This window comes from Trichosurus vulpecula (assembly GCF_011100635.1).
Source record: "Trichosurus vulpecula isolate mTriVul1 chromosome X unlocalized genomic scaffold, mTriVul1.pri SUPER_X_unloc_2, whole genome shotgun sequence".
Classification (NCBI taxonomy): Eukaryota; Metazoa; Chordata; class Mammalia; order Diprotodontia; family Phalangeridae; genus Trichosurus; species Trichosurus vulpecula.
In genome coordinates, this window is record NW_023494378.1 from 1,837,286 (window position 1) to 1,848,558 (window position 11,273).

The 11,273-nt window shown below is 41.7% G+C and overlaps 2 protein-coding genes across 3 annotated transcripts; both read right to left on the reverse strand.

The window, feature by feature from the left end:
- Nucleotides 1–2,610: 2,610 nt before the first annotated feature.
- On the reverse strand, nt 2,611–11,225 carry CMC4 (C-X9-C motif containing 4). Of its 2 annotated transcripts, none has more exons than XM_036740562.1 (3): nt 11,143–11,225; nt 5,377–5,445; nt 2,611–3,006 (listed from the first exon to the last, which is right to left on the reverse strand). In XM_036740562.1, the coding sequence occupies exons 2-3, from the start codon at nt 5,438–5,440 to the stop codon at nt 2,858–2,860; spliced, it is 213 nt and encodes a 70-aa protein (XP_036596457.1). In that variant the 5' UTR covers nt 5,441–5,445; nt 11,143–11,225; the 3' UTR covers nt 2,611–2,857. The 2 variants fall into 2 exon arrangements, with proteins under 2 accessions (XP_036596457.1, XP_036596456.1); XM_036740561.1 differs by lacking the exon at nt 11,143–11,225 and adding an exon at nt 6,239–6,361.
- On the reverse strand, nt 6,501–11,199 carry MTCP1 (mature T cell proliferation 1). The gene is made up of 5 exons (XM_036740560.1): nt 11,143–11,199; nt 7,094–7,248; nt 6,832–7,002; nt 6,681–6,732; nt 6,501–6,591 (listed from the first exon to the last, which is right to left on the reverse strand). Exons 2-4 carry the CDS (start codon nt 7,199–7,201, stop codon nt 6,685–6,687), a joined length of 327 nt encoding a protein of 108 aa, XP_036596455.1. The 5' UTR covers nt 7,202–7,248; nt 11,143–11,199; the 3' UTR covers nt 6,501–6,591; nt 6,681–6,684.
- Nucleotides 11,226–11,273: the final 48 nt, after the last annotated feature.

The following is an 11,273-nucleotide window of genomic DNA, read 5'->3' on the forward strand; positions in this document are numbered from 1 at the left end:
TAGGATGCACATGAGAGGACACTGTGTGCAGTTGACTGAAAAACAGGAAACTGATCGAAGTAAAGCCATTGACACCAATCACCATGATTCCTTAGGAGTAAATTTTAGCCATTGTAACATGGTCAAACACAAACATTTGATTTCCTCACCAAGAAAATGAAGAGATACACTGCAGTAAAAGTCTACAAAACAATGAAATATAGTGGGGAAAATAATCCTGCAGAAGTCTTAGTTTGAGAGCCAACTAAGCCAAAGAATTTCATGATGAAAACTGCAAAGAATGATAAATAGGTGTGAAATGGAAGGTTTTCAATAGTTTCCATGGCAACACATTCTCATCATTGATGACCATGGACCATTTGGACTCTTCACTACAGTAAACAATGTGTTGTAGAAATAGAAATGCTACTTAAGAATATGGAGCTGTGGAGTGGCTGGATCTGACCAAATACTAGGTGAAGAAAAAAATCTAGAGGCAATATGATTTGAAAGGCAGCGAAGGACCCATCGTTTAAGCCTTCTTAAATGGGAATATTCTAAAAGAATGCAAAAAAGATTGTGGACAGTAGTACCACCAAAAATGCATTAACTAAGACATCAGTAATTAACTCGTGCCTACTTTTTTATTCTCTGCAAAATAGCCTATGTATTGAGAGGAAAAGAAAAGAAACAACAGCTTTTGCAGTTTTTTACAGTAGACTTAGAACCATGAGTGACTGTGAGGCATAGAGAATAAAAAACAGACCCGCGTCCATTGTCTGATCAGGGAAAAAATGCATTTGCCTTGGTTAAAAAAAATGTAGCCTTAAAATTAAGGTTTTTTTTCAAGGTGACTGTCAGGCACATGTTGATATTTCAAAGACAGGCTTTTAGTGTTCCTCAGAGTATGATCCTGAAGCAAGACATAAAAAGAGGAGACATACTTGCCAAAGGTGTTTGACAGTGTCATGGAGGATCTTTCACTTACAGTGCGACTAAAAAGGTGATTTCTTATAGCTAGATGGTGAGCTTCTTCAGAAGCTCTGTTCTGTTGACAATATTGTATTGTGGTGGTGCCAAACTCATCTAGAAATGGGAGCTGTATGTGTTCAAATGTATTTTTATTTATTTTGTTAAATATTTCCCAATTACATTTTTAACTGGTTCAACTACACTTGGGGAGTGTTGCTCCCTGAGACACCTCTGTTGTTTTGTGCTGGGCCCCAGAATACTACAGGGCTTCCTCAATAAGAGCTAAAGCTATTCACAGAGACAATGGCCTAGCAAATCAGAGAAAATTAAAAAAAAAGTGATTGAAAAATGTACATTGCTTCAGTTATGAAATGCAGCTGGAGTCCACCGAGTTACTATAGACAGGTACTGCAGTTGACCAAACAACCTTACTCCAGATTTGAGCTAGTTTTCACTTGGGAAAATGAGCAACATTTTCAAAAATCCTAAATTGCAAAAATCCATCATGATAATAATAGCTAGCATTTGTACAGTGCTTTAAGGTTTGAAAATTGCTTTACATGTACCTCACTCAATATTCACAACATCCCTTTGAGATAGGTGCTATTATTATCCCCATTTTAAAGATGATGAAACTCAAGCTGAGAGGCCAAGTGATTTTCTTGGGGTCACACAGCTACAGCTAGTACGTGGCTGAGGCAGGATTTGAACTTGGAGCTTCTCGACCCGAAGTCCAGCACTCTATCCACCATGCCACCTAGCTGCCACCAACAATTTTCTCACATGAGTACAAATCCCATAACACAACAATCTCAAAATAATCAAAATCACAGATGCTTCAAAAAGGTAATGGAAAGATGCATGGTAGGTGGAAGTAGGCTACAGCTTTTTTCCAGATGACTGGTGGATATATATATGACATCAAAGACATATATGATTGGAAAAGGTGGGCCAGTCAGGTGATGAAAATGAATTAACCCAAGTGTTGTTACTGGCATCCATTAATTATTAAAATAATTTCTAGCATATTGTGCAGATTATCCATAAAGGATTTCTTGAAAAAACAGACGAGAATTACAGATTGAAAAAGCATGGCTAGGTTGATGGAAGGGAAGAGCCACATTGAAGAGAGAAAAAATTTCATCACAGCATTACTGCATGTCTCAAACATTCGTAAAGATCAATGTTTGTGAGATGCTGCTGAAACAATCATAGATTTAGAGCCAGAAGGGACATGAGAGATCTAGTCTAGCAGTTCTCACTTTTTATTCTCAGGATCCCTTTACCTTCTTAAAAATTATTGAGGACACCTAGAGACCTCTGGTTTATGTGAATTCTATCTATCGATATTTAGCATATTAGAAATTATTTTAGGATTATGAAAATAGTTTTAGCCTCTAAGACCCCCTGAAAGGGTCTCAGGAAACCCCAGGAGTCCCTGGACCACACCTGGGAGAACCACTGATCTAATCCAACTCCCTCATTTTGGCCCAAAGCTGGATTTCGAACCCAGGACCTGTGACTTAACATCACCCAGTGCTTTCCCCACTATACAACACTGCCTCCCTGGAAGGTACTCCATTATGCAGTATAATTAATGAGCTGCTGAAATCAAGGAAATCCTTATGAAGAGACCATTCAGTACCAGACCAAAATATCTGCATTTAAAACATGTTTATTTTCAACAGGTCATTTTTAAAGTTTACATTGAAAGAAAAACATTTTTGCTTTCAGTAAGTTGTTTCAAACTAGATTTTTTTTTCTATTTTTCTATTCTTTTGCTTAAGTGGCATATCTATTGACTAAACCTATAAATGAATTTCCATTTGGCTTTTGTTGACTACCTGAGAAAACCTGTTCAGGAGACCAAATAAAATCTCCTGGATGAAAAACATGGAGCAGAAATTCATTTGGATGCAGACTTAAGCTTCTGCCTTTCTTCATCTTCCTTTTCAAATCCTGAACAGACAACAGATCTCCCTTTGGGGTACTGAGCACAGCACCTACGCAACTCTTGGATGACAGCCTCACACTTAGACTCCATGTAGTTGTTGGCTGAAAAACAAAGACTAATTCTATGAGAGAAAGTAAACTGAGCAAGTAGGGTGTGTACAAATATATATTTTTTATGATATGTGACTTGAAAACTTTCCCTGTAAACTTAGATAACTAACATAACCCATTGGAAATAGTAAAGGGAAAGGGAGGTATTCCCATGCCCACCGACCAAAATTAGTCGGGGAGAGCTTGGGCCCTTTAGGATATGGAGCAGGGGGATGGAAGAGGAAATGAGGGCAGAATCTAACTTAGACCAATTATTTTTGTAGCCTAACCTGTTATCAGATTTAGCTCATAAATAACTGAAACTAAAGTTTGCAAGAAAAAGAGTGATGTGAAATTTTCAGCGCCTACTAGTATTACAAGACACCTTGATGAATAGTCATTTATTAATTCTGCAGGGTGTCTTGGGTAGTTTAAAATAATCTTTCTTTATTTGCTGTTGTCTAATTTATCTGCATTCCTGGGGGCGGGGCAGTAAAACCTCAAGTCCCTTTTCAGGAAATACTGTATTGACTGGCATGAGTTTCAACTTTATTGCTTTGATGTCTTTATTCTAAAGAATTAGAAGGGGGAGGGGAGGGAGAAAAGCCCATAGCAAGCACTGAAACCTAGAAAGTCTATGTATCACTGCACTTGCCAATTTTCATAACACGAGATTCTCACTTCCATTTACTAAAAACCGGCGACTTATTTGGAACTGTACAGAAATTAATTTTATCACTAAATGGAACCTATGATTTACCTCTTCAGCAATTTTGCAGTCCTTGATAAATCACAGAAGACTTAAGAAAATATGACTTACAAAATGACTGAAAGGTAGCATTTTAGCATTATAGTATTAGTATAATACCACATAGTATTATTTCCTCTCAAGTTTCAGATGTAGGGTTTGAATTGAACACACCTTTTGTTCTAGAGAAGGGGTTCCTAACTAGGAAGCCACTTGGAGTAATGTATAGATTTCAGGGGGTTCATGAACTTCAATAGGGAAAAAATTACATCTTTATTTTCATCACCCCTAACTGAAATATAGCACTTCTTTCAATTATTATGGAGGTGACCCAAACATTCTTCTGAGCAGAGGTCCAAGACATGACAAAAGTTAAGAACCCCTGTTCTAGAAAAATGTGGACTTAAAGCTGCTGCAGCTCCAGCTGGCTCTTCCTAGCTCCCTTATATTAGAGGGTAGCTATAGGAATAAAGGACCAGATGCTGACTAGGAGCACTTTTCTCCTCCCCCTCACCCCAGCCAAGAACATGGGGTCAGATATTCCTTTTAATTCTTGGTCTGTCCTGGCCACGTGGTTCTTTCAAAGTGTGTGTATTTATACACTAGACACACACACGTGTGTGTATGTGCACACATATACATTGCATGTACATGTATATATACATATATTATACATGTTAGGGAGGCCAAAATTTGGGGAAAAACAGTTTTCTTACCTCCTCAAAATTGAGGGCAAGGGGGTGAGTAAATAAGGTATTAAAATTCTTCCTAAACAGCTAATAAAATGGATTCTTCCTAAGTCTTACACAACTCATTTAAGATTTCCAAAAAATAATTGGAAACGTAATCATTTAACAAAAGTACAACTTATATACCAATTCTCATCTGCTTTGTACTTGTGACAGAATTCCAATGATAGCTAAAGTAGTTCCCCATGTGAAAGAAGCCAGTTTTGAGTACAGAGCGGATGAGAATCAGGCCCAGAAGGCCTTCTTTCAATTCAACTTCACTACTAGAATTCTTTGCTTCAGGTCATTCTTTAGCAGTTGGACAATAATTTCCCCATTCCTCATCAGCTGAGGTAGGTCTTCAGAACTCCAACTTTCTACTTGAACCCCTTCCACCCATGTTCAAGTGGTTTATCAACCACAGTATAATGTCACCCATTTAACACCAGCCCTCCCCACTTTTAACATCATGGGATAAGAGCTAAAAATGGATGAGACCTTGGGGTTCATCTAATAAAAACCCTTCATTTTACAAATCAGGAAACTAAGGCCAACAGTAGTTAGGTGTCTTTTATCTAATATCATTTAGTTGGAAAGCATCAGGGCTAGAATTTGAACTCGGGCCCTCTGACTCTAAATCCAGTGCTTTTCCCACTAACCTCATGCTTTATATAATGTAGGTGAAAAAAGTACAACTTGTCACTGTATTTTTTTGAGCCATAAAGAGAATCATCCTTAGTTTACACTGGTAATGTAGCCAGTGAAAGAAAAAGTACAGAAACTGAATATTATTATGAGACAAGTTAAATGTTAACTTGCAGATGGATGGTCTGACTCTTGAAGCTCATACACAAAATGAAAAAAAAAAAAAAAACAACACTAGAATAAAGCACCATATGTAAGTACCTTGCAAGCATTTCTGTATTTCACAGGCTTGTTTCTGGCAGGGATCCTTCTGGGACATATCCATTAAAACTAAAACAAGAAAAAAAATACGATTATAGAGTGTTTATTTTGCTTTCTCATAAAAAAAATCATTTCTGGCTCATAGGCTCTATTTTCTACCCCTAACCACACTGAAACTTAGGGATTTTCAGCTAAGATTTTTACTCTGAACCCCTTTATCACTGGAAAGTAGTTACACTAGAGTAATTACAAAACCCTCTGGCCACTTACAGGATAAGCAGACTGCATTTATAGTACCAACCTCACTCAATTAGGGAAAACAATAGTTTATATTTACTGTGAGAACTGTTAACAATGGTAGCAAGATGACCCTCCATCCCCCAGGCTTTCCCTTCATTTCAAATGCAACTGAACTATCCTGGGAAGCTCCTCACCAGGGCAATCAAATTCATCCTTGGGAATTGGCAACAACTGAAATGCTATCACCTGGGAAAAGTGCCTATGAACACCTAAAATGGATTTTTGGAAGTTTTCAAGAAAGTAGCTCATTATTTAAAGATAAAATATGGTAAACAGAGATTGAGTTTAAAAACTCCCTGAGACTTTGAAGACATGTGGCATTTCTGAAAGGGGAAAGGTCCTTGAAGACTGCAGCCAACCTGGGTGGTGCCCTTTCTCAGAACTCCTAAGTTCTCAGTAGATCCAAGTATACCAGTGCTGGAATGGAAGACATGCAAGCAAAAACTAGGATGTTTTTATGAAGGGAGAAAGAGGAATGCAAAGTTTGGGAAGGGGTGGGGGGGAAGGGGGAGAAACAAAACAAAACATGTTGACTGCTGAAGGCTCCGGTCTAAGTCAGTACCAAGTCCTTGGTGATCAGGGCATCTTTTCTGGAGGTGCTGCTTTTTGTGTGAGGATGTCAAACGGAGGTTCTGACCGACGATGTCCATTAAAGATTCCATGGCACTTTCCAAGAGTCAGAGGTTTTAAGCTAGGTGTCCTGACTCAATGACCACCTCTGGACTTGCCTTGTATCTACCTAACATTCCCCCTGCGGTTTTACAGTATTCTTCACTTTCCTTCCTAAACTGTTGTGCTGTGTTCTTGAACAGTTTTCACTTTTCCCCCCAAAGGTAGATGCACTTCAGTGCTGGGTGAAGTGATTCCCATATAATGTACACAACAAATGGACATATCTTCCTAGAATCCCAGCACCTGGAAAACAAATATTATTATTAAAACTCCATAACCAAGTATAAGCATAAAAAGTAAAGAAAGAGTAAAGAGATAATATCAATATTTACCAGATTAATCGTCAGGCAAGAGCTTAAGCAACAGCTCCTCAACTCCCCTGACCTGTTAAACAAAGAGAAAAAAGAATAGAGCGCTCTCTCTCTCTCTCTCTCCCCTAGAGGGGGCAAAATCAAATTGAGAACAATTAGCCATAATACATACCATTAAGTGGTGCTCTATCTCCCATATCCTAGAGTTGTTATCCAGGTAGTGCTCTTCAGGGTATAGCTGCCACATTAGTGGTAGCTGTGAGGGAGGGAGATGACTGGGCCTGACTGCATCACTTAAGGGTACCTGTACCTGCTGCACTCGAGCCCTAACGAAACTGGTCTCCTATGGGGAAATAATTGTAAACACTGAAACCATACCCTCCCCAAAGACTGAAAATGGATAGAAACCAAGTTGATAGAAAATCAGGAGTTACCTCTTCCACAAATGCAATCCATGTTCGCTGGTATTCATCCCGGTAGACACCTTCCTGGTGTACCCAGAGGTGATCAGGTGGGGCTCCCACAATGTCCCCTTCTGCCATTCTGGGCTTTGGGTTCCAATTCTAAGATTGCTTTTGTCCACCTAAGTCTGCAGCACCCATGCCCAGGACACAAGTGTGATTTCTGGGGTCTGAATGAATTCATGAGTGAGCTATTAGACCTGAAAGTCAACACCTGGTGCTAGAGATCACCTAGGGCAGGGGTTCTTAACCAAGAGTCTGAACTTGGCTTTCTTTTTTATTAAATATTTTGATAACTGTATTTCAATATAATTGCATTCCTTGGTAATTCTATATAGTTTATGTTATACATTCAAAAACAAGATTCCAGATATTCTACCAGGTTGTCCAAGAGGTCCATGACACACAAAGGTTAAGAACCCCTCACCTGAGGTCTGGCTAAATTAATTCTTGTTTTCAAAACTCAACAGGGGAAACTAGAAGCCCATTGAAAACCACTGTCCTAGTAACCACTCACATTCTTAGGTAATGGCAACGGCGCAATTTGGGAAGTGTTCGAGGGAAAAGAGGGCTCTGCCAAAACCAGTTCTCTGACAAATGGCTCTGGGGATCTAAATAACTCCCACTTGTGACAAATACACATAGTTACTGGGGGTGGGGGAGAAGAGGACCATTCTATAACTACCATTTCTGGCATCCTAAAGAACAGATAATAAGCTTGTTTCCCTTTCTTAGAGAAGCATCGTGGTACAATGGTGAAAGCTCTAGACATGGCATCAGGAAACCTGAGTTTAAGGGCCAGAGAGCTTTCATTGCCTAACTCTCATGACCTGGAACAAGCTAGTAGGCTTCTCTGGTCCTGTTCCCTCATTTAGGGAATTCAGAGGATTAAAAAAAAACACTTTGTAAATTCTAAAGTGCTATGATTCTAACAGGCCAACAGTGTGACTGGCCATTCATTGAATATATACACATATATTTTTCTTTTTTAAGAGCAAAAGACACCTTAAAATAACCTACATTATGGTCTGGAGGTATCATTGGGATCTCAAAAACCATACTAGCAGAATTCAAGCTCTGGCAGATCCCACCAAGCTAGAGAGACTCCAATAGAATAACAGCACTTTACCTATATTACCTCACTTGATCCCCACAACAACCTTGTGAGGTAGTTATGATGGATATTAAGATTCATATTTTACAGATAAGGAAGTTAGAAGGTTAGAGAGATGATGGCTTATGGTCACAAAACTAATAAGTGATATTTGAACCGAGTCTTTTCTAAGTACAGCACTCCACTATAGCACGCAGATTCTTACTCTGTGACTGACCACAGGCTCAACTAGTTCTACAGGTGTATGATCTGCTATCAAAAGTGGTGCCTATCTGTCCAACAAGCTGAGTTTGAGGTGCTGATGGGGCATCCAGTGTGTTCCAAAGACAACTAAAGACAAGATACTGGAAGTCAGAAAATCCATGAGCTGGGGCTGGAGATATGAGAGTCAATGAACGCTGAGGTGATGCTTGTGGTCCTAAGAGTAGATGATGAAATCCTAAATGGTGAATATAAAGGAAGAAAAGCAGAGGGCCAGAACAGTGTTGGTGTATGACCACAGCTGAGCCAGAGAAGGAAACAGAGAGGAAGGAATGCTAGCTAACTGGAGGAACAGAATCAGAGAATGTTAAAGCTGGAAGAGACCTTAGAGATCCCTCTTGTTCAATCCCATCACATTTGACAGATGAGGAAACTGAGGTCTATGAGATAATGGGATTTGCCCAAGGTCCCATATCCAGTGACAGGACTAGAGGCCAGGACTCCTGACTGCCAAACAACTGCTATTCCATCATGTTATAGCGCTTCTCCAAGTAGAGGATGAAAACAAATAGGTTAGAGAAGTTAGAAAATTCAAGGATGATAGAACTATGATGAATTACTAAGGCAAAGTGGGGATGTTTAGGGAAATCCCTAACTGCTTGAGGGGACATCAAAGGTTATATTAGATGAGACACACTGTTCTTCTGACATATAGTAGTATTTCTGTTTCAAATCTTGTGTTAAACTGAAAGGACTTAAGTAAAAGCTTCCTTTTCCCTGTATAATCCGTTTGATTTTTTGGTTTGTTTTGCAATTAAGAAAGATTCTTTAAATTTACAAGTTTTTAACTACAATTACTAATGTTTAACCATCAAATATACTTATTTTATTTGAAGAATCAATAATTAAAATATTTTTATTGAATTGAATGATCAGTAATTAAATTGGTCCAACTGAATTGATTATTTAATCTTAACCACCAGACAATTTTATGGCTGTACAATACATAAATTATTCAAGTTGTGAAAAACCACACTACATACATGCACTGAAAGTTACTGAATGTAATTTTGGAATTATAATGGACTATAATAGTGTCACCTAATAATTATATGGTGATAATTATAAGTTATAAATTAATAATTATATTCTCATCCTGAATATATCTAAACATTTTACAAAGTAAAATTATCCACCACCCAAAAGTAGTCACCTCTGTACATTCATGGAAGAATTGGCACAATTGCTTTAGATGGGAAATCATGGGGAAATTTAGGTGGCCTCGTGCAAAGACACGCTTTTTTTTTGGGTCCAGCTGTTTTTACCATTAACGACCTTAATCCTGAAAAAAGTGCCATGGGATCTTTAATAAGCTCGTGTGCCAAGAATCTTGCTCTTCTTAGAGAACCAAAAGGATGGTAGGTACCACTGGGTTTCTTGCCCCAAGTCCAAAGTGAGATAGAAATCTGTTTGAAACTGACTTAGAGAAAAGAGGAAAGACTACTAGTAATTCAGGGAAGCACTTCAGTATCTCTTCCTTCCCGATAGCGTCGAACCTACCTGACTTCCAAGATCTAAGAAGAAAATGTGATGGGATTACACTAGAACCTTCAATTTTCCTCAGATCATAGACCCCCAAAAGCCCACTTCTAAAGCTGTGCTCTGTCTGACTCTATTGAATCAAGAGTGGAAGCCCAGGCCACTGAGGTGGGCTCGATGATGGCTGACTTCCGGGAGTTGCCAACTCTAGGAGGGAGCAGGGTAAAAATCCAATCCTGGTCGGAGGAAAAGGCCCTAAGTTCGATCTGATACCCTCACACCCCTGGTACACCCCATCTTCCTTCCCTTCCCCCCCCCCCACCACGGAGGAGACATCAATGAGACTCTTTAATAAAATCAAACGCTCTGCCACCTGATGTTTCTCAGTTATCCGGCCTCAGTTTGAGTCGGCCAGACAAAATAAAATAGAATGGCTCCTCTCCCCTCACCCTCGTTACTTGAGGCGACAATCAAGGAAAAAAAAATCCCTAAACCAGAAGCCTAACTAATCTCCTTGGAAAAATCGGGGGGGGGGGGGGGAAGCATACCACCTCCGCGGGGCGTCCCGGGGGCCAGGGCTCGGGTGGGGGCTGGGGCTCGCGCAGGATTCCAGGCCGTAGCTGGGGGGGGAGGGGCGGCGGCTCGTGAGGGCCGCACGAGGCCGAGCGCAAAAGCGCGGGAAGGGCGCGCGAGGGGGAGGGGCCGTCAGCGGCCGCCTGAGGAGAAAGGAAAGTTCTAGAACCCGCCTCGCATCTTCCGTGTCTAGGCAACCCGGACGGCCCCCGGCGCTAGGCGCCCAGCGGCCTCCCTGACCAAAACCCTCAGCTCCTCCGGAGCCTCAAAGTTCACCAAGCACCACCTCAGGGCCCCCTTCCCCGACGGCCGGCCGGCCGCCCGCCCCCGGCCTCGCCTCGCCTCGCCTCGCCTCCGCCCCGAGTCCCCACCCCACGGCCCGCCTCTCGCCAGGCCGCCGGCCCCCGCCCCCGCCGCCGGCCGCTCCCCCCTAGCCTCCCCCGGCCGGCCGACCCGCTCGACCCGCCTCCGCTGGCCCTCTCTCCTCCCCCGGGCCCGCCTCCGAGCCGTCCCCCGCACCCCCTCCTCCCCCTCAGGGCACCCCGGCCGCCCGCCCGGCCCCGCGTCCCGCCTCCCCCCGGGGGCTCGCACGGACCCGCTGGGTGGCTGCGCCGCCGGATCCGGGCCGACACACGGGCAGAGGAGAGGGAAGCCGAAGCGGGTCGAAGAGGGCCGACACAGCTGAACGGTCACGGTCGCCGCCGCCGCCGCTCTGTCGAGAGAGAG

Bases quoted from the DNA above. Each gene is read 5' to 3' on its own strand.
- MTCP1 (XM_036740560.1), bottom strand. From the start codon at position 7,201: ATGGCAGAAGGGGACATTGTGGGAGCCCCACCTGATCACCTCTGGGTA. The intron at 7,003-7,093 runs GTAACTCCTGAT...ATTTCCCCATAG, and splicing joins GGATTGCATTTGTGGAAGAG to GAGACCAGTTTCGTTAGGGC. The intron at 6,733-6,831 runs GTATGTATTATG...TTTGTTTAACAG, and splicing joins AGATAGAGCACCACTTAATG to GTCAGGGGAGTTGAGGAGCT.
- CMC4 (XM_036740561.1), bottom strand. From the start codon at position 6,338: ATGGAATCTTTAATGGACATCGTCGGTCAGAACCTCCGTTTGACATCC. The intron at 5,446-6,238 runs GTACTGACTTAG...TTCTTGTTTTAG, and splicing joins CCCTGATCACCAAGGACTTG to TTTTAATGGATATGTCCCAG. The intron at 3,007-5,376 runs GTACTTACATAT...TTTGTTTTTCAG, and splicing joins AATACAGAAATGCTTGCAAG to CCAACAACTACATGGAGTCT.